The sequence below is a fragment of the Poromitra crassiceps genome, assembly GCF_964638095.1.
Source record: "Poromitra crassiceps genome assembly, chromosome: 13".
Classification (NCBI taxonomy): Eukaryota; Metazoa; Chordata; class Actinopteri; order Beryciformes; family Melamphaidae; genus Poromitra; species Poromitra crassiceps.
Genome location: NC_139644.1, coordinates 6,144,397 through 6,164,880, shown reverse-complemented (window position 1 = coordinate 6,164,880; position 20,484 = coordinate 6,144,397). Strand labels below are relative to the sequence as shown.

Sequence of the window (20,484 nt, the reverse complement as noted above, 5' to 3'; positions counted from 1 at the left end):
AGTTCCTTTTTCTCTTAAAAAAAAATCATTTTGCATCGTGGTGGTGGTGACGTCAAGCCCCAAAAAGCTCGCCACCTTCCCTGTTGACCATACCCATGTTGTAACATATGAACATGATGACAGGAGTGTAACAAACAGAACAGTCTCCCCAGTGTTTGGTGAACTCCCTCCCTCTCTGCTCTGCTCTGCCTGCCTGCCTGGCTGTGCTCTCCTGCTAGCTAACAGGCTAAGCTAGCTCAGCTGCTACACAGCAGTCTTCCCCATAGTGTCATTTAGTTGAGACGCACCGGCTCCAACAACATTACGGTGCTGTAGAGTGATTTAGCTCGCCAACATTTCAACACGGACAAGCTAGGCGACACACATCGAAGGGACATAGATATAGGTATTAAATTATCAAATCATTGAAGATGATTAAGCTCTTTTCCCTGAAGCAGCAGAAGAAAGACGAGGAATCTGCTGGAGGAAACAGAACAGGAGCCGGGGGGAAAAAAGCAAGTGCGGCCCAGCTTCGAATACAGAAAGGTATGTTGGCTAAACTAGCTCACAACAGTGACTTCTGAAGCCACATGCTAACACGAAGCCCCCTGGCATCGACTCAGTGTTGACGTGCCCATCTACAGTTAATAAACACAAGATAGAATGCGGGATATTGTCACAGGACGCGGAGGCTAGCTAGCACGCTAACTTTTAGCTTGAAATGCTGTCAGCTAGCGGTAGCTAGCTTGTGTAATTGGAAAACAAAACGCAAACGTCGCAACCAACGAGTCAAAAGCTAGCCAGTGTGGTCGTTTTACGCTCGCCAGTTTGTCAACATTAGCCAACAATAAATAGCATCCTTGGTGACTGGCTTGGTCGCTGTCAAAATCCAGAAACACATCTGTAGCTAATGTAGCTGCTAACTAGCTTACATTTGACAGTGCCATCAAATCAAGATTTAAAGAATGATAGAATAACGTTAGAGATAGCTTACAACTAGCTCACTTATTTCACCTCACTGGTAACGTTGTGTGGAGGCTGACAAACGTTTTGTCTACATCTAGTCAGATTTGAGTAAGCTATAATAATAATAACAATAATCATAATAACAATAATCATAATATATTTTAATTGTGAGTAACCATCCATTGATACTATCTTTGTCGTTCTTGCAATGGCCAATGAGAAGAACTAATTTGATAACTTGTTTGTATGATATATTCATTTGCTCCAGTTATTTCATAAAGTAACAGTTTATTTTATAAAGATTCGTTATTTTCCACCAACAGAGCCCAAAAGTCTTATGGGGAAGTTATCGTGCTGTCATCAAGTATCACATTCACACTTTTCAAAGCTGAGAGAAGTTACACACTGTGGGATAGCTGCCAACAGCGTGTACAATACCAGATATGAATCAGCAACAAACTCTCCAGTGAAATGGTGAAAGTGGAAACAGACCTCATGACACTCACAACAACAGGCAGGTCATCTCCTGTAAATGTAAGGAGTGGCACTGATAGAGGATTGGCCTCAGCCATTTGTGTACTTTCCTCTCCTGTAGTGTAGTTGACTGTGGTGTGTTGTTGGGCCGGCAGGTACCCCAGCTTCCTCTTCCCCTCACATTCTCCACCTGGGGGCAGAGATAAGTCACCATCTGACGCAACTACTGGTATCCCTTATGTGGCTGTTTAGGGTGAGCGCCGATACAGGAATCTCAATGAGAGGTTAGAGCGAACAGGGTGGGCGAGAACAGGTATGTTAACTAGATGTGTGGGAGGGAAACTGATACAGCATAGTATCGCGATATTTTGTGTGGCAATATATCATATCACACGAATGCCAAGTATCGCAATTTTTTTTAAAATATGAATTGTCAAGTGCATGCAACATTTATGACAGGTTTTTATGACAGTGTTGGTCAGTCTGTCTGCGTGACAATCTCATTTTGCTGCAATAAAAATGATTGAAGTGAGATGAAGAGACTGGAAACTTGATCTCATTAGATAAAACAGATGTTGACAAAGTTTTTTTTTCCCCTTTGGGGACATAATTTGGAATTGCAAAAAGTTAATAATAAATCACAAAATCACAATGCTCAATATATCACAATACTACTAGCATACTAGCAATACTATCGTATAGTGACTTAAATATCGTGATAATATCGTATTGTGGGGCATCTATAGACCAGACCGGCACATCGCAAAACCCTTTTTAGTGGAAAACAAGCCACTCGCCGACGCCGTTGACTTCAATGTAAAATATCAGTACAAAAAGAAATCTATAGAAAAAGAACAGAATTAATTTTGTTTATAAATGACCCAAAGACACATGACATGATAATATATTTAAACTCGGCCGGCCATAGAATGTGCAAGATACATCGGCAATAGTACGTGCCTTATATGAACGCTGTATCCAGCCCACTGATGAGTTTACACCAGGTTACATGCATCATCCACATTGACGGTGTCACCCCTACTCTATAAAAAAACAAAACATTGCAGATATATATATTTTAAATTCACTGTTAGTGAAACTATCAACACAGCAACTCTTTGGCATATCTATATCAAATTAAACTGTTTAAATAGTTTGTTTGAAGTATTTTCGGCTTCTTGTACAGTCTTTTCCTACGGTGGGTTTCCCCCGTAAAAGGGGCGGTGGCCTTCGCGCTGGACGCTTGATGACACGGCACAGTTCTGGTCTATTTGGTGATTCCCTTAACTCGGTAAGTAGGGCTGGGACAATCTGCTTATCACTCAATACGATTATACACAATATGGAGTTCACGATTCCATACATCCATGATAATAATACAAGTTCATTGACAAAAAAGTCTGACAGGTGCAGAATTATGTTTATTTCTGAGACACACATCTTTCTAGCCATGGCATTCTCTTGCTAGAATGTAAACAACCATTGTAAAATGCCTCTACAAAGTGCAAATAATATAATTTGGATAGAAAGCTTGTGAAACTATGAGGGTCAAGTGTCTCATTAAGTGATTACTACAGCAGAATAACGTGTACATAGCCCCCCCCTTCTGATGTTTGATGTTTATTGTTTACATCTTATGGACAAGGTTAGAATGGCGCTCAACAGTGACCGCCCACATTTCTGCAGCTCCAGTTCCATCAGAGAATTCCCCATTCATTTTCTGCATAGATGTTTTGAAAAATCCTTATATAAAGAGTTTTAATCCTGGAACCAAGCCAACCAGCCACCTACTGAACCGTGAGTGACCATAAAACATTTAACTTGGAGCAAAAATAAAAACAAGGGCGGGGGGGGGGATCAAAAATATAATTTCCCCCTCGCTTTTTACATTTTGTTTTTGCTCCGTTGCGTTCCCAGATTGGCATCTCACAGATACTTTCCTCAGAGCTTCTGTCAGAGAATGACAACAGTGTCTCAGTGTACATCCAACATTTTACCATGCAGCCACTTTCACTACTTTACCCGCCACGGCTCCTAATCTAGTCCTCCAAATGACGGCGCACCACAGTACCTGCCACAGTGGCTGCTGGACGGCGCGTGTTGGTGATTACTCACCAGGATTCCCACGGGTCAGTGAAATCCAGGAAAGTTTGTGAATTTGAAAAATAAAAATCAAGGCATTAAAAGTTTTTGAAAATAGACATGGGTCATTGAAAGTGCTTGAATTTAGGGGTTCTCCTGCATAGAGAATTAAGAGGTGGCCGCCTCCAGTTGAATTTCGCTCGCCTCCAGCTCTCGACAGGTGAAAACAAAATGTTTTTGAACAAGCGTTGCAGTCGGTGGATTTCTGTCATTTGCAATTTGCAATGAACACGTCACAGTTGAGAAGTGTTCACACATTCAAGCCTCTCTCTAATAGAGAGTAGGGATGGGTATCGAATTTCGAATTTTCGAATAATCGTTGTTATTATCAAGGTCGACTTTTATTATTGAAAGTCGAAAATAAAATATATATATATATTTTTTTGTGAGTGAAATGTTGCATTGTCTCCCCTGATTCTAAGTATAGTCGAATCGCTTGGTTTGAGCAAGTAAAACATTTTTTATAAGCATTTTAAGCAAGGTTTATGGAAAAATGAATGGCGGATGAAATCCCATGAAGAGGGAGAGGGGGTGACTTTGGCACCCCTTTGGCACTCAGACCTGAGCCTACTAAATATTTAATGAACCACTCATGATTGTCAAAACTGTTTTTTATTTTCGAAAATGTCAATGTCATGTAACATGTTCTTTACTTCAGTGGTGCAATGCTTGTTTGAGCTAAAAATCCACAGCAGAAGCTTTTTCTATTAATTAATAAAGCCTTAGACTTAGAATCAGGGGAGACAATGCAACATTTCACTCACAATTTTTCTTTTTTTTTGGCATTCTTTTTTTTTTTTTTTACATTTTTTCTTTCCGAATTTCGATTAAAAGTCGACTTTGGCCAGCGAATTTCGAATAGTATTTTTGCTAGAAATGCCCATCCCTAATAGAGAGGCAAAGTGACGGCCTACTTCCTGCTTCAGCACTGTACCAGAGACTTTTATCTGCCATTTATTTTCCCATAGACATTTCGTAAAATGCTTGTAAAATAGTTTTACTTGGTCAAACCAAACGGTACAGCTATATTTAGAATCGGGAGAGACCAGAGAACATTTCACTCAGACCAAAACTTAAAAAAAACATTGAAAAAATATTTTCTTTAAATCCGTTTTTTTTTTTTTTTTTTTTTTTTAACATTTTGGTCCGAGTGAAATGTTATGCGGGGTCTCCTGTTTCTAAATGTATCTGAACCGTTTGGTTTGAACAAGTAAAACTATTTTTATAAGCATTTTACGAAATGTCTATGAAAAATAAGTGGCGGATGAAAATCTCTGGTACAGTGCTGAAGCAGGAAGTAGGCGGTCACTTTGCCTCTCTATTAATTGTCTGTGAGCTTCTGCTAATTCTCATAAAAGTCTGTGTTGTTGTACCAGTAATTAACCTTGATCCATTTCTCAAACTATGCCATGGTAGGTCCTTGAATTTGGTTTTGAAGAAGGCGTGGGAACCCTGATTCACCCTGGTCACTCTTGAGGCCCTGCCTGACCTGGTAGAACCCTGACTCACCCTGGTCACTGAGGCCCTGCCTGACCTGGTAGAACCCTGACTCACCCTGGTCACTGAGGCCCTGCCTGACCTGGTAGAACCCTGACTCACCCTGGTCACTGAGGCCCTGCCTGACCTGGTAGAACCCTGACTCACCCTGGTCACTGAGGCGCTGCCTGACCTGGTAGAACCCTGACTCACCCTGGTCACTGAGGTGCTGCCTGACCTGGTAGAACCCTGATTCACCCTGGTCACTGAGGCCCTGCCTGACCTGGTAGAACCCTGATTCACCCTGGTCACTGAGGCCCTGCCTGACCTGGTAGAACCCTGACTCACCCTGGTCACTGAGGCCCTGCCTGACCTGGTAGAACCCTGATTCACCCTGGTCACTCTGAGGCCCTGCCTGACCTGGTAGCTCCCATGGGTTTTATGCAGAACATTGGCATGGGCAGAGCACCTCACCTCAAACTAACTCACCTCACAATAAGGGTGCTTTCACCCTGGCGCCCAGATACCGTTCCCGAGCACACTTGTCCCCAAATTGACCCCCAGTTTTGGAACATTTGACGAGGGTGAACGTTACGTTCCGTTCCGCGCCCGGCCGCGCAACAGGGAACCCGTGACAGGATCCACTTGAAAAGGTGGTCTGGGGAGCGCTTTGGCGTGCCCGGGCACGGAACACTTGCGAGTGTCAAAGCCAACTGTTCCGAACCTCATAGACAACACACGGGCGAGGATACACTGCAGGCATAGTTGATGACACAAATGCACTCTTCCGTTTCCGAGCGCAGAATAAATGTTGTAATGTGAAAGCTGACCAGAGGGGGAGAGGGGGTGGGGGCAATCGTTCCTGGGTGCGGAACGGAAAGAAAGCAGACTAACTCTAACTAACTCAAACTAACTCTAACTAACTCAAACTAACTCTAACTAGCTCAAACTAACTCAAACTAACTCAAACTAACTCTAACTAGCTCTAACTAACTCAAACTAACTCTAACTAACTCTAACTAACTCAAACTAACTCAAACTAACTCTAACTAACTCTGGCCACCTCAGAAATGCCAGCTGTAAAGGTGTCAATGGAACGGTCTGAAAGTAGCGCACGGCATCTGGCCTATTCAACACAGAGAAAGATGACAGCTGCTCTCTCCGGGGGTCTGCTGTGCCTTGCTGCGCATCCTGAGAAGTAGACTTTTTTTTTTAGTACAATAACTTTGAAATGTCAAGTTTTTTGTGGCAGGTGGTGATTTTGTTTTTATCCTCTCTCAAAACCGACTGGGTTTGTTCTAGGGATGTCGAAAATCATAATTTTTCTTGACCGACAACCGACACTCATTAGCCGACAACTGTCGGTTAACCGAGAAGATTAAAATGCGCTATTTGACTGTCTGTGCCCCATTAAACAATTACCACAACAAATGCTTGATTTTTTTCATTAGAAAGCGTTTATTTTTTACATCTACAAGCAGAAAAAAACAAGTTGAAGCCTCCAGCCATCTAAACAAAAACATTCCTCCGATAGGCTATACTTTAGAGCTGCACGCATTGCATATTATAGGCACGTCAATTGACACGCAGCTGCCCGGTGAAGTAGTGTTTGAGCGGACGACAGCCCAGGCTGCAGGGCGCACTGACAAAGTGCGCAGCATCACAGTATCTTCTCCTTTTAGCAATATTCTCACTAATCCCACAGTGGTTTACCTGCTTTTGGTCTCACCCCTTATTCCTCTCTCTTCACACACGCGATGAGGGCTCTGCTCTCTGTGTGTGTCTCGCGTGTCTTTAGGACACGGTAAAAACTACCTTTTGATCAGTGCGCGCTGAACGCTGTGAGATTAGCAAGGTGTCGGGTTTCAGGCCATGCGCTCCTCTCTCTCTCTCTCTCTCTCTCTCTCTCTCTCTCTCTCTCTCTCTCTCTCTCTCTCTCTCTCTCTCTGCATGTGTTTAGGAGACGTGATTTTTTTTTTTTTACCGTTTAACTGATAGTATTAATCGGTTAATGTTCTAACGGTCGATTATCGGTTAAACGGTTATCGGTTGACATCCCTAGTTTGTTCAAAGATTGGCCAAGAAGAAATGAGAAAAACAGCAGAAAAAAGGAAATAACTGGTTGCTCTATATATTGTCAAATGATGATGAGGCTCAAACATGTTTTGGGTGCTCTTGGAAAACGGGGGGGAAAGAGAGTGCTACAAAAAAGAGACAATCCAGCCACTGCAAATATAGAGATATAACCACGGCAAAAGCAAGATTTAAAACGCCTTTATTGTAGTGGCTAAATCGATAAAAAAGCCAACATGTTTCGACCACTGTAGGTCTTCTAAGCGCCGAAGAAGACCTACAGTGGGAAGACCTACAGTGGGAAGACCTACAGTGGGAAGACTTACAGTGGGAAGACCTACAGTGGGAAGACCTACAGTGGGAAGACCTACAGTGGGAAGACCTACAGTGGGAAGACCTACGGTTGCTGCCTGGTATAGAGACATCATGTCTCCTGCAGGGCGGTGCTGCCTGGGAGAGAGACATGTCTCCTGCAGGGTGGTGCTGCCTGGGAGAGAGACATCGTCTCACTCATCACTCACCCCCCCTTTTGTTCTCTCTCCCTCTGTCTCCCCCTCTCTCTGTCTCTCTGTGTCTCTGTCTCTCTCCCCCTCTGTCTCTCTCTCCCTCTGTCTCTCTCTCTCTCTGTCTCTCTCTCCCTCTGTCTCTCTCTCCCTCTGTCTCTCTGTGTCTCTGTCTCTCTCTCCCTCTGTCTATCTCTCCCTCTGTCTCTCTCTCCCTCTGTCTCTCTGTGTCTCTCTCCCTCTGTCTCTCTCTCCCTCTGTCTCTCTGTGTCTCTGTCGCTCTCAGACATCAATGAGCTGAACCTGCCAAAGACGTGTGAGATCAACTTCCCTGATGACGATGACCTGCTCAACTTCAGACTCATCATCTCACCAGACGAGGTGCGTGCGTGTGTGTGCGTGTGTGTGTGTGTGTGTGTGTGTGTGTGTATTCCCCTGGGACACCCTCGTCAAGCTGACGTTCCAGTATGTACGTCTAGTTGCCACCGACAACGTGCTAAACTCGAGGCTACGTTGAAACATGTTTCTCACGTGCGTCAGAGTCCGTTTCAGACTGAAAACATAGTTTGTCTGAGATGACAAGTTGAGAGGCGGGTCATAGTATCATGTCGATGATTTCATTTGACAATTCTGTCGACTGGCTTTGGCATTGGTCAATCATGGCATGTTCCACCCCCAAATCGAGTGGGATTCAGTGTGTTGTCGTGCTACGCGAGTGGGATCCGGGGAGTACCAGGCAGCCAGCTGCTTCGTGCGGAGCGAGCGGACAATCCGATGCATGGGTGCTAGGGGTGTCAAAAATAATCGATTATAAGATTATTTTGCGGACGTGCACAATTCTGCATCGATTCACACAAATAAAGTAAAAAATCGATTATTAATTTTTATTTTATTTATTTTTTATTTTTAATAATCGAATAAAATAAAATGGAAGTACATGCATGTTGTTTATTTGGATCATGATACAATGCAATTCCAAATGCACTTTTATTTTAACACATTGAGTGCCAAGGACGTCTCTGGACGTCCTAAAAAAATGTAACGAGGAGTGCCAAGGACGTCTGTGGACGTCCTAAAATCATAATTCATATTATTCCATAATTCTGCTGTTTAAGGTCGTACCTAGCCAGTGAGCATGAATCCCTTCAAGGGATCACACGGCGCCACCTTAAACATCGACAGGGAAGCTGCGCCACCCACCTCAGATCCTTTACTTTGTGCATGAGACAGCAGGGAAAGACGTGATCAAAGAGGAAACCGATGCATGCTTCAGCCAGAGCCGTACAGATTGCTCTGTCTGCAGCGGAGAGTGGGCTCGGCTGCATCCGCGCTCACAACTGAGCTCTTATGCTTCTATCTATCTCCACACGCTTCCCTGCCAGAAAGCCAGCATCCGAAGCCGAACGGCCAAGCCTTTTCGTTCAGTCGCGTTTTGCATTTCCTTGATGTGCGCTGGGATCCGTCCGGGGCAAAAACGGAGTCGAGAAAACAAACTCTGTGCGTGTGGGGAGGAGCCCACAGCTCAGAGGTGGAGAAAGGGGGGGGAGGGGGGGGCACGCAGGCTGCACAGAAACCACACCACGCCACCACATCAGAAAACACCAGCCAGAGTCAGTGAATGTGCTCGAAATTAGAGTGCAAAAGGTATTCATAAAAGTGACTATATCTTGGAAAGTAAAAAAAAACGACAGAAAACCCTTGAAAGTGCACTTTTTTCAGAGGCTGTCATTTCATAATGGAACTGTCTAGAAACAAAATTTCTTCTTTGGAAGAAGCAGGAGTGTTCAATGTTTCATTAAAGTCCAGCCCCGTCAATATAGCCCTAATAGAAAAAATTCTATAGCTGTTTTCAACTGAATGGAAGTGAATCTGGCACAGGCTGCAGACAATTTTACTGAAGCGCTGTGGCACTCAATGTGTTAAAAGTAGCCACACAGTGAGAAAAAAGAAAGTGAGAAAAAATAAATCCTGTATTGGGGAAAAAAGTGATGCATCGATTGAAGATGCATCGAGATGCATCGATAATCGTAATCGAATCGAATCGTAGCCCTCTGAATCGTAATCGAATCGTGAGGCCAGTGAAGATTCACAGCCCTAATGGGTGCTGCCCGCCCGCCTGGAATCTCCGAGGGCAGACCCCTGACAACCACGCTCTCAAGCGCGCGCCTTTTACGCTATTTCTGTAAATACGATATCCCTGGAATGCGCGTTTTAACGAGCCAGTTACATTTCTTTGCATTCTTAGAGATTATAGTTTTTGTTTTTTGTTCATGTTTCTAACAATTGGCCAAGTTAGTAGTTAGTTTATGGGATAGGAATTCTGCCAGATGATAGGCACTAGGCGCCATTTTCTACTTCATTTGGAAGAGAAAATTATCCTGAAATGAAGATTTGATTGACAGCTGCATGTCGTGATATGATTGGTTGAAATGGGGTAGCAATTTGATAGTACTAGGTGACATCAGCAAACTGTACATTACTGTTATGAAATGAAATCTTGAAAAATGAACTTTTGATGTGAAAAAGTATGAAAAACTAAAGAAATTAGATTTTTGTGATTTTCTTTGCATACATTATTAAATAGGTGCACTGCATACCCAGGTATTTGAACTAAAAGAAAATAAAAGTCATTTTTGGGTTCAGCTCAACTTTAAGTGGGTTTACCTTCAAATTAAAAGCTCACCGTGACGACACTGGTCAATCTAGTATTTCTGCACTTATTTTTAGCTTTATTTTTTTATCATTTGCACATAAAAAAAATGTAACCAATAAAATGTGCAGGTAGAGAGGAAACCCTATGTGGGCTTATTCTATGTCTCTACCTCAGAAATTGAATGTCCAAACAATAAGTTATGTTCTTATCCTCATTTTCAGACTGACAACAGACTTCCATCTGACTATGGAGTTAACAGACAAAGTTATTGTGTAGTTTTTCTTTATAAAAAAAACAAAAGAAAAACACGATTTTTACCCGAATTTCTCCCCAATTGTACTTCGCCAATTTCCCCCCTGCTGCCCTGGTCGCTGCTCCACCCTCCGCCGAGACTAGCACCATGCTTCCTCTGGGACTAGCACCATGCTTCCTCTGGGACTAGCACCATGCTTCCTCCAAGACTAGCACCATGCTTCCTCCAAGACTAGCACCATGCTTCCTCCAAGACTAGCACCATGCTTCCTCCGAGACTAGCACCATGCTTCCTCCCAGACTAGCACCATGCTTCCTCCAAGACTAGCACCATGCTTCCTCTGAGACTAGCACCATGCTTCCTCCCAGACTAGCACCATGCTTCCTCCCAGACTAGCACCATGCTTCCTCTGAGACTAGCACCATGCTTCCTCCAAGACTAGCACCATGCTTCCTCTGAGACTAGCACCATGCTTCCTCCAAGACTAGCACCATGCTTCCTCTGAGACTAGCACCATGCTTCCTCCAAGACTAGCACCATGCTTCCTCTGAGACTAGCACCATGCTTCCTCCAAGACTAGCACCATGCTTCCTCCCAGACTAGCACCATGCTTCCTCCCAGACTAGCACCATGCTTCCTCCAAGACTAGCACCATGCTTCCTCTGAGACTAGCACCATGCTTCCTCCAAGACTAGCACCATGCTTCCTCTGAGACTAGCACCATGCTTCCTCCAAGACTAGCACCATGCTTCCTCTGAGACTAGCACCATGCTTCCTCCAAGACTAGCACCATGCTTCCTCCAAGACTAGCACCATGCTTCCTCCCAGACTAGCACCATGCTTCCTCCCAGACTAGCACCATGCTTCCTCCCAGACTAGCACCATGCTTCCTCCAAGACTAGCACCATGCTTCCTCCCAGACTAGCACCATGCTTCCTCTGAGACTAGCACCATGCTTCCTCCAAGACTAGCACCATGCTTCCTCTGAGACTAGCACCATGCTTCCTCCAAGACTAGCACCATGCTTCCTCCAAGACTAGCACCATGCTTCCTCTGAGACTAGCACCATGCTTCCTCCCAGACTAGCACCATGCTTCCTCTGAGACTAGCACCATGCTTCCTCTGAGATTAGCACCATGCTTCCTCTGAGACTAGCACCATGCTTCCTCTGAGACTAGCACCATGCTTCCTCTGAGACTAGCACCATGCTTCCTCTGAGACTAGCACCATGCTTCCTCCCAGACTAGCACCATGCTTCCTCTGAGACTAGCACCATGCTTCCTCTGAGACTAGCACCATGCTTCCTCCAAGACTAGCACCATGCTTCCTCTGAGACTAGCACCATGCTTCCTCCGAGACTAGCACCATGCTTCCTCCAAGACTAGCACCATGCTTCCTCTGAGACTAGCACCATGCTTCCTCCAAGACTAGCACCATGCTTCCTCCAAGACTAGCACCATGCTTCCTCCCAGACTAGCACCATGCTTCCTCCAAGACTAGCACCATGCTTCCTCCGAGACATGTGCAGTAGCCAGCTGATGGGCAATCTGAAGCCATATATTGTCCTTGATTTCGTTGTTGAAGTAGTCGTCGCGGTGTTTGTCGTAGGATGTTGAAAAACCAAATTGATGTTATGAACATTAACTCATTCACCGCCAATGACGTCTTTGACGTGTTATCAGCAATGGCCTTCCCCGCCAAGGACGTGTTTGACGTGTTTTTGTTTTTATTGGTGCAGCGCCTGCAGCAAACACTTGCCCAGCCTGTCACACAGACACAGGTCCCTGCCTTCAAAGGGTAGCCGACAGCACGCGATCAAACACATACCGCAGCTGTTGTTTTGAAATTGAGCAAGAGGGAAAGCAGAGAACGGGTAACGCTTCCTTGTGCAGACAGGAGAAACGCCATTGAAACGCCGAGCTGGAGTCGCCTTCCTCTGTGCCAGCCAGGAGAAAACGGGAGAAAGTAATCAAGAGATGTGTTTGATCATCGGAGGAATGAGGAAATGATCGATCAGTTTGCGAGGGCGGTGAGGACGTGTTGAATAGCCGAGGGGAAAACGGGAACGATCATAGATATGACAGGGAGACATGGACGAGGACGGTGTACCAGAACAAATCAAAATAAACACAGGAACAGCTAGGCAGCAGCGGGCAGAAGGCACTCACAGCAGCCCGCTGTCCTTCTCAAGAGCTCTTCAGTTGGTTCATGAAATCGCTGGGCTGCTCGCCCTCCAGTGTTGCTCCTGGCCAATCCCAGCGCCACAGGGCGTGGTTATTGCTTATCCTATGTTGGGTTAGAAATCTAAAAGGGGGATCGTGTGTGTGTGTGTGTGTGTGTCTGTCTGTCTGTCTGTCTGTCTGTCTGTCTGTCTGTCTGTCTGCACACTCACACCGAGTAAACTGTATTGTTGAATGTAAAAAAAAAAGCACTTCATGTGTGTATATATATATATATATATATATTTTTTTTTTTTGTCATTTGTGTCCTAACGAATAATATTTACATGTCTGATGTCAATACAGTTCAAAATAAAAGAATTGAGAGTGAGTTATGCCTGAGATTGTGCCCTTTTACAAAAATGCTTTTTTCTCCCTTTTCTCTTCCCAGACAGGCTTTTTTGGTGAACATGGGGTGTATAAAAAGGGTTATAAGTAGAGTACAGAACATGCTAAAAGCTAACTTTCTTTTTGGGGGTGAAAGTAGAGACTTAGATCTTCATTTCGAGGTATTGGACATCACTGTAGTCCTAGTACAGAATTTACTGTGGGTCTTGAAAGATGACCAAACATTATGGAAATACTTGGCCTGTGCCAAAAATGCCAGTCAGATATTGGCAGTGAATGAGTTAAGAGTGCCCAGATGCTGATGGTAGATGTTATGAATATTCCCATCTCCTGAAAGCCATCATGTTCGAAAGAGAAGTTTGGAAATGTTGAGAAAGTCGACTGTGGATTGAACAGCTCTGCTCTCTCTCTCTCTCTCTCTCTCTCTCTCTCTCTCTCTCTCTCTCTCTCTCTCTCTCTCTCTCTCTCTCTCTCTCTCTCTCTTTGTCTGCCAGGGTTTTTACAAAGGTGGAAAGTTTGTCTTCAGCTTTAAGGTGAGGATGACGTCATTAATGCTGCTTTACCTCTGGTTGTCTGTCCCTCTCTGTCTGTATGTCTCTCTGTCTGTCTCTGTCTCTGTCTGTCTGTCTCTGTCCCTGTCTGTCTCTGTCCCTGTCTGTCTCTGTCCCTCTCTCTCTGTCTGTGTCTCCGTCCCTCTCTGTCTGTCTCTGTCTCTCTCTCTGTCTGTCTCTGTCTCTCTCTGTCTGTGTCTCCGTCCCTCTCTGTCTGTCTCTCTGTCTGTCTCTGTCTCTCTCTGTCTGTGTCTCCGTCCCTCTCTGTCTGTCTCTGTCTCTCTCTCTGTCTGTCTCTGTCTCTCTGTCTGTCTCTGTCTGTCTCTGTCTGTGTCTCTGTCTGTCTGTGTCTCTGTCCCTCTCTGTCTGTCTCTGTCCCTCTCTGTGTCTGTGGGATCATGTCCATGGGGGGGACCCCAGTCGTTGCAGAGTCAGTTGTACTTGTGTGTGTGTGTGTGTGTGGGGGGGGGGGGGCTGATGATGAAGTCCTGATTTGTGGGGGCTTTCGGGTCTCATTGAAGAGGTGGATGGCAGTTGGGTAGAAGTTGTCCCTGTGACGGGAGGTACTGCCAGACATCAGTCTTCTGCCATGGGGGAGGACCATCCCTCTCCGTCCAGTCAACCATGTCATCGCTGCTGTTGTGTGAAAACCCTGTAACACCATATACTACCGTACATACCTATATATACTACATAATATATATAATATATATATATAATATATACTACATACAGTACATACACCTCATGCTATAATATAGTTCTTCATTTTTAAACTGTAAGGATCACATGCTTTTCCATGGTTTGACACATTTGTACGACCCTTGGTGTCATGAGATGTCCTGAAACAATTATTTGGTTAGTGAGTTGAAAGAAAATGAATCAGATAATCAACTTAATAATTGTAGTCATTTATCAAGTAAAACATAACCGGACATTTCCTGCTTACAGGAACAAATATCCAAATATTTGTTGTTGATTACCGCCCAATATCTGGGTGAATCTTTTTGTATTCAGGCCAGTCTGAAAACAAAGCTGCTCTTCTGTGTTTGTTAATATGCTGACGTGTGTGTGTGTGTGTGTGTGTGTGTGTGTGTGTGCGTGCGTGCGTGTGTCAGGTAGGACAGGGTTATCCCCACGACCCCCCCAAGGTAAAGTGTGAGACGATGGTGTATCACCCCAACATTGACTTGGAAGGAAACGTCTGCCTAAATATCTTAAGGTACGTACACAGCAAGGCTGCCATGCTGCTGTTGTTCTTTAAGTGGTGCAGCCACTTCTATAAGTGACTGTGTGTGGAAAGCACAAGATTTAGCTTAGGCTACCTGGCCACTCCCCCAGCGCCATGGTTTGCACAGACAGAGTCACAGAGAGCATCTCTCATCTTGAAGTCGATAGTGGTTCAAAGCCGGTAAAACACGCACACATGAACACACACACGCATGCACCAACAGTTTAAGAAATGAATGGAGAATTAATTTCCTCATTGGCGAGACTTTGGAACAAAACACGCACACACTAAATTTGGGCACAGCAGTCAATCTTCCTGTTGTTGTCACTGCATGTCAACATATTGACAAATGATCTATCAGCAAGATGATTTTGGGTCAAAGGTGATTTATGGGATTGTGTGTGGGGGGGGGGGGGGGTATATATATATAGCCGGGTGGAAGAAGTGTGTTTGGTAATAACGTATTGTGTGTTTTCCTCACAGAGAGGACTGGAAGCCTGTGTTGACAATAAACTCCATCATCTATGGCCTACAATATCTATTTCTAGTGAGTCTGAACACTTTTTACATTTAAAATGGTCCAGCAAGTCGAATAAATAAATGATTTACTCTGTAAATATATGGTCAATTATAGTATGTTAGTTTTCAGAAAAACTAAAGCTGAAATACTGAGAAAAACCTCCTCAATATTATCACTCAACTTAAGTTTGTGTTTATTGCAGGGAAAAGGTAATAAGCAGTTTTACGGCATTTCGAACTGGGATTCTCACCATAGGCTATAGGCTGCTCAGAGCATCTCCAGAGCTCCATCTCTGTACCATACCTCCTTATCGACCTACCTACATCTCTGTGCCATACCTCCTTATTGACCTACCTACATGTCTGTACCATACCTCCTTATTGACCTACCTACATCTCTGTACCATACCTCCTTATTGACCTACCTACATCTCTGTACCATACCTCCTTATTGACCTACCTACATCTCTGTACCATACCTCCTTATTGACCTACCTACATCTCTGTACCATACCTCCTTATTGACCTACCTACATCTCTGTACCATACCTCCTTATTGACCTACCTACATCTCTGTACCATACCTCCTTATTGACCTACCCACATCTCTGTACCATACCTCCTTATTGACCTACCTACATCTCTGTACCATACCTCCTTATTGACCTACCTACATCTCTGTACCATACCTCCTTATTGACCTACCTACATCTCTGTACCATACCTCCTTATTGACCTACCTACATCTCTGTACCATACCTCCTTATTGACCTACCTACCATCTCTGTACCATACCTCCTTATTGACCTACCCACATCTCTGTACCATACCTCCTTATTGACCTACCTACATCTCTGTACCATACCTCCTTATTGACCTACCCACATCTCTGTACCATACCTCCTTATTGACCTACCTACATCTCTGTACCATACCTCCTTATTGACCTACCTACCATCTCTGTACCATACCTCCTTATTGACCTACCTACCATCTCTGTACCATACCTCCTTATTGACCTACCTACATCTCTGTACCATACCTCCTTATTGACCTACCTACATCTCTGTACCATACCTCCTTATTGACCTACCTACCATCTCTGTACCATACCTCCTTATTGACCTACCTACATCTCTGTACCATACCTCCTTATTGACCTACCTACATCTCTGTACCATACCTCCTTATTGACCTACCATCTCTGTACCATACCTCCTTATTGACCTACCTACCATCTCTGTACCATACCTCCTTATTGACCTACCCACATCTCTGTACCATACCTCCTTATTGACCTACCTACATCTCTGTACCATACCTCCTTATTGACCTACCTACCATCTCTGTACCATACCTCCTTATTGACCTACCTACCATCTCTGTACCATACCTCCTTATTGACCTACCTACATCTCTGTACCATACCTCCTTATTGACCTACCTACATATCTGTACCATACCTCCTTATTGACCTACCTACATATCTGAACCATACCTCCTTATTGACCTACCTACATCTCTGTACCATACCTCCTTATTGACCTACCTACCATCTCTGTACCATACCTCCTTATTGACCTACCTACATCTCTGTACCATACCTCCTTATTGACCTACCTACTGTACATCTCTGTACCATACCTCCTTATTGACCTACCTACCATCTCTGTACCATACCTCCTTATTGACCTACCTACATCTCTGTACCATACCTCCTTATTTACCTACCTACATCTCTGTACCATACCTCCTTATTGACCTACCTACATCTCTGTACCATACCTCCTTATTGACCTACCTACCATCTCTGTACCATACCTCCTTATTGACCTACCTACATCTCTGTACCATACCTCCTTATTTACCTACCTACATCTCTGTACCATACCTCCTTATTGACCTACCTACATCTCTGTACCATACCTCCTTATTGACCTACCATCTCTGTACCATACCTCCTTATTGACCTACCCACATCTCTGTACCATACCTCCTTATTGACCTACCTACCATCTCTGTACCATACCTCCTTATTGACCTACCCACATCTCTGTACCATACCTCCTTATTGACCTACCTACATCTCTGTACCATACCTCCTTATTGACCTACCTAGCATCTCTGTACCATACCTCCTTATTGACCTACCTACCATCTCTGTACCATACCTCCTTATTGACCTACCTACATCTCTGTACCATACCTCCTTATTGACCTACCTACCATCTCTGTACCATACCTCCTTATTGACCTACCTACCATCTCTGTACCATACCTCCTTATTGACCTACCTACATCTCTGTACCATACCTCCTTATTGACCTACCTACATATCTGTACCATACCTCCTTATTGACCTACCTACATATCTGAACCATACCTCCTTATTGACCTACCTACCATCTCTGTACCATACCTCCTTATTGACCTACCTACATCTCTGTACCATACCTCCTTATTGACCTACCTACTGTACATCTCTGTACCATACCTCCTTATTGACCTACCTACCATCTCTGTACCATACCTCCTTATTGACCTACCTACATCTCTGTACCATACCTCCTTATTGACCTACCTACATCTCTGTACCATACCTCCTTATTGACCTACCTACATCTCTGTACCATACCTCCTTATTGACCTACCTACCATCTCTGTACCATACCTCCTTATTGACCTACCATCTCTGTACCATACCTCCTTATTGACCTATCTACATCTCTGTACCATACCTCCTTATTGACCTACCTACATCTCTGTACCATACCTCCTTATTGACCTACCTACATGTCTGTACCATACCTCCTTATTGACCTACCTACATCTCTGTACCATACCTCCTTATTGACCTACCTACATCTCTGTACCATACCTCCTTATTGACCTACCATCTCTGTACCATACCTCCTTATTGACCTACCTACATCTCTGTACCATACCTCCTTATTGACCTACCTACATATCTGTACCATACCTCCTTATTGACCTACCTACATGTCTGTACCATACCTCCTTATTGACCTACCTACCATCTCGGTACCATACCTCCTTATTGACCTACCTACCATCTCTGTACCATACCTCCTTATTGACCTACCTACATCTCTGTACCATACCTCCTTATTGACCTATCTACCTAACCCCGCCCCTCCAGGAGCCGAACCCAGAGGACCCGCTGAACAAGGAGGCTGCGGAGGTGCTGCAGACGAACCGGCGGCTTTTCGAGCAGAACGTCCAGCGCTCGCTGCGGGGCGGCTACGTGGGCGCCACCTACTTTGAGAGGTGTCTCAAATAACTGGCCGTCCCACCACCACCATCTCCTCTCTCTCCTCCCCTTCCCCTCCCCCACTACTCTGCCCTGCTCGCCAGCAGCAGCAGCAAGCAGAAAGCAGCACGCCAGAAGACGCTTTTCTGTTTTAAAACAAAAGAAGAAGACAAAGAAATCCTCCAACCTCCCCTCCACACACCCCTCTCCCCTTCTCTATTCTCTCTATTTTACTTACAAGATGCATTCTACCGTTTACACAGCACCACTGGGGACGCAGACCCACAACACACACACACACACATACACACACACACACACACACCTGACTGACTCCAAACCACAGCGGACAACGGCTGATTGCCGATTGCGACAGAAGATGAAGACGGAGGGCGGGGCAAAGGGTGAGGGGGCGGGGTTAGAAGCAGGTGTGGGTGGTCAGTGAATGTTGCTCAGGTGAGTCGACAATTCGGTAAATGCCACTACGCTGACAACGATGATGCCCACACCAGTTTCTTCTCCTTTTTTTTTCTTTTTTTTTTTTGTGAGTGTGTGTGCTGAGAGGAGACGCCAACTGACCCACACACACGCAGACGCACACACACACACACACACACAAGCACACACACACACTCGCAGACACGCCTCGCTCTCCCTTTCTACTTAAAGACTCGCTGGTGTTTGATGTATGTATGTTAAGAGCATTCAGCGAGCACTCCTGAACGGGAGGGAGCCTAAACTTGATTCACCCCACACACACACACACACACACACACGAGTGAGACGCACACCTTACATGCTCTTACACTTAGGTAAATCCCAGGTACACGCGTGCACACACACACACACACACTCAGAAACAAACATGCCATAAACAGTGAAGAGGACTGACAGATACAGATCTAGATCTAGGAATACAAGATCAGAAATGTCAAAAGGACGGACGGAGGCTGTTGTGGGAAGGGGAGATCTATGTGTTTTGTTTAACGGGGGTTCTTTGGTGGGTGGGTGGGAGGGAGGGGAGGATTTCCCCAGGAGGGCGGGGGGGGGGGGGGTAATATAGGCTGAGGTCACGGAGGGGAGGGGTTTAAAATGTTACGATTCTATTGTGTATATTGAAACCCCAGCTGTTCACATTGACTGCAATATGAATTATGTTAAATAAAATATGAACTTGAATGATTATAATTATTCTAACGTCTTATGCTGCAGAGACGCTCCAAATGACAGCAACAAAGAAACCATGATCAAATACTGTATGATTGACGTTGAAATTGATCACCCTATTTTCCCGTAACTTGCTGGGGTCATTTAACCTAATGCTGCCAGATGGGGGCGGTGTTGCTGGGGTCATTTAACCTAACGCTGCCAGATGGGGGCGGTGTTGCTGGGGTCATTTAACCTAATGCTGCCAGATGGGGGCGGTGTTGCTGGGGTCATTTAACCTAACGCTGCCAGATGGGGGCGGTGTTGCTGGGGTCATTTAACCTAACGCTGCCAGATGGGGGCGGTGTTGCTGGGGTCATTTAACCTAACGCTGCCAGATGGGGGCGGTGTTGCTGGGGTCATTTAACCTAACGCTGCCAGATGGGGGCGGTGTTGCTGGGGTCATTTAACCTAACGCTGCCAGATGGGGGCGGTGTTGCTGGGGTCATTGTGCCTTCTTTGAATTCCCTTGCATGCTAATCTGTGATAAACAAGTACTTTCTGCTGGAAGCCCCCGAGCACCACTGATCAAGTGTGCTAAGGTTGGGATCTCACAGAGACAGTAAACCCCCAAATCTAAAAGACATGTTTCCTCTTAGCGGTAGTAGTACTATATAGTA

The 20,484-nt window shown here is 44.9% G+C and overlaps 1 protein-coding gene across 1 annotated transcript; it reads left to right on the top strand.

The window, feature by feature from the left end:
* The first annotated feature begins 203 nt into the window (after positions 1-203).
* ube2m (ubiquitin conjugating enzyme E2 M) lies at positions 204-19,646 on the top strand. The gene is made up of 6 exons (XM_083648999.1): positions 204-525; positions 7,900-7,994; positions 13,581-13,619; positions 14,756-14,859; positions 15,352-15,415; positions 18,548-19,646. Exons 1-6 carry the CDS (start codon positions 411-413, stop codon positions 18,686-18,688), a joined length of 558 nt encoding a protein of 185 aa, XP_083505125.1. The 5' UTR covers positions 204-410; the 3' UTR covers positions 18,689-19,646.
* The last annotated feature ends 838 nt before the right edge of the window (positions 19,647-20,484 follow it).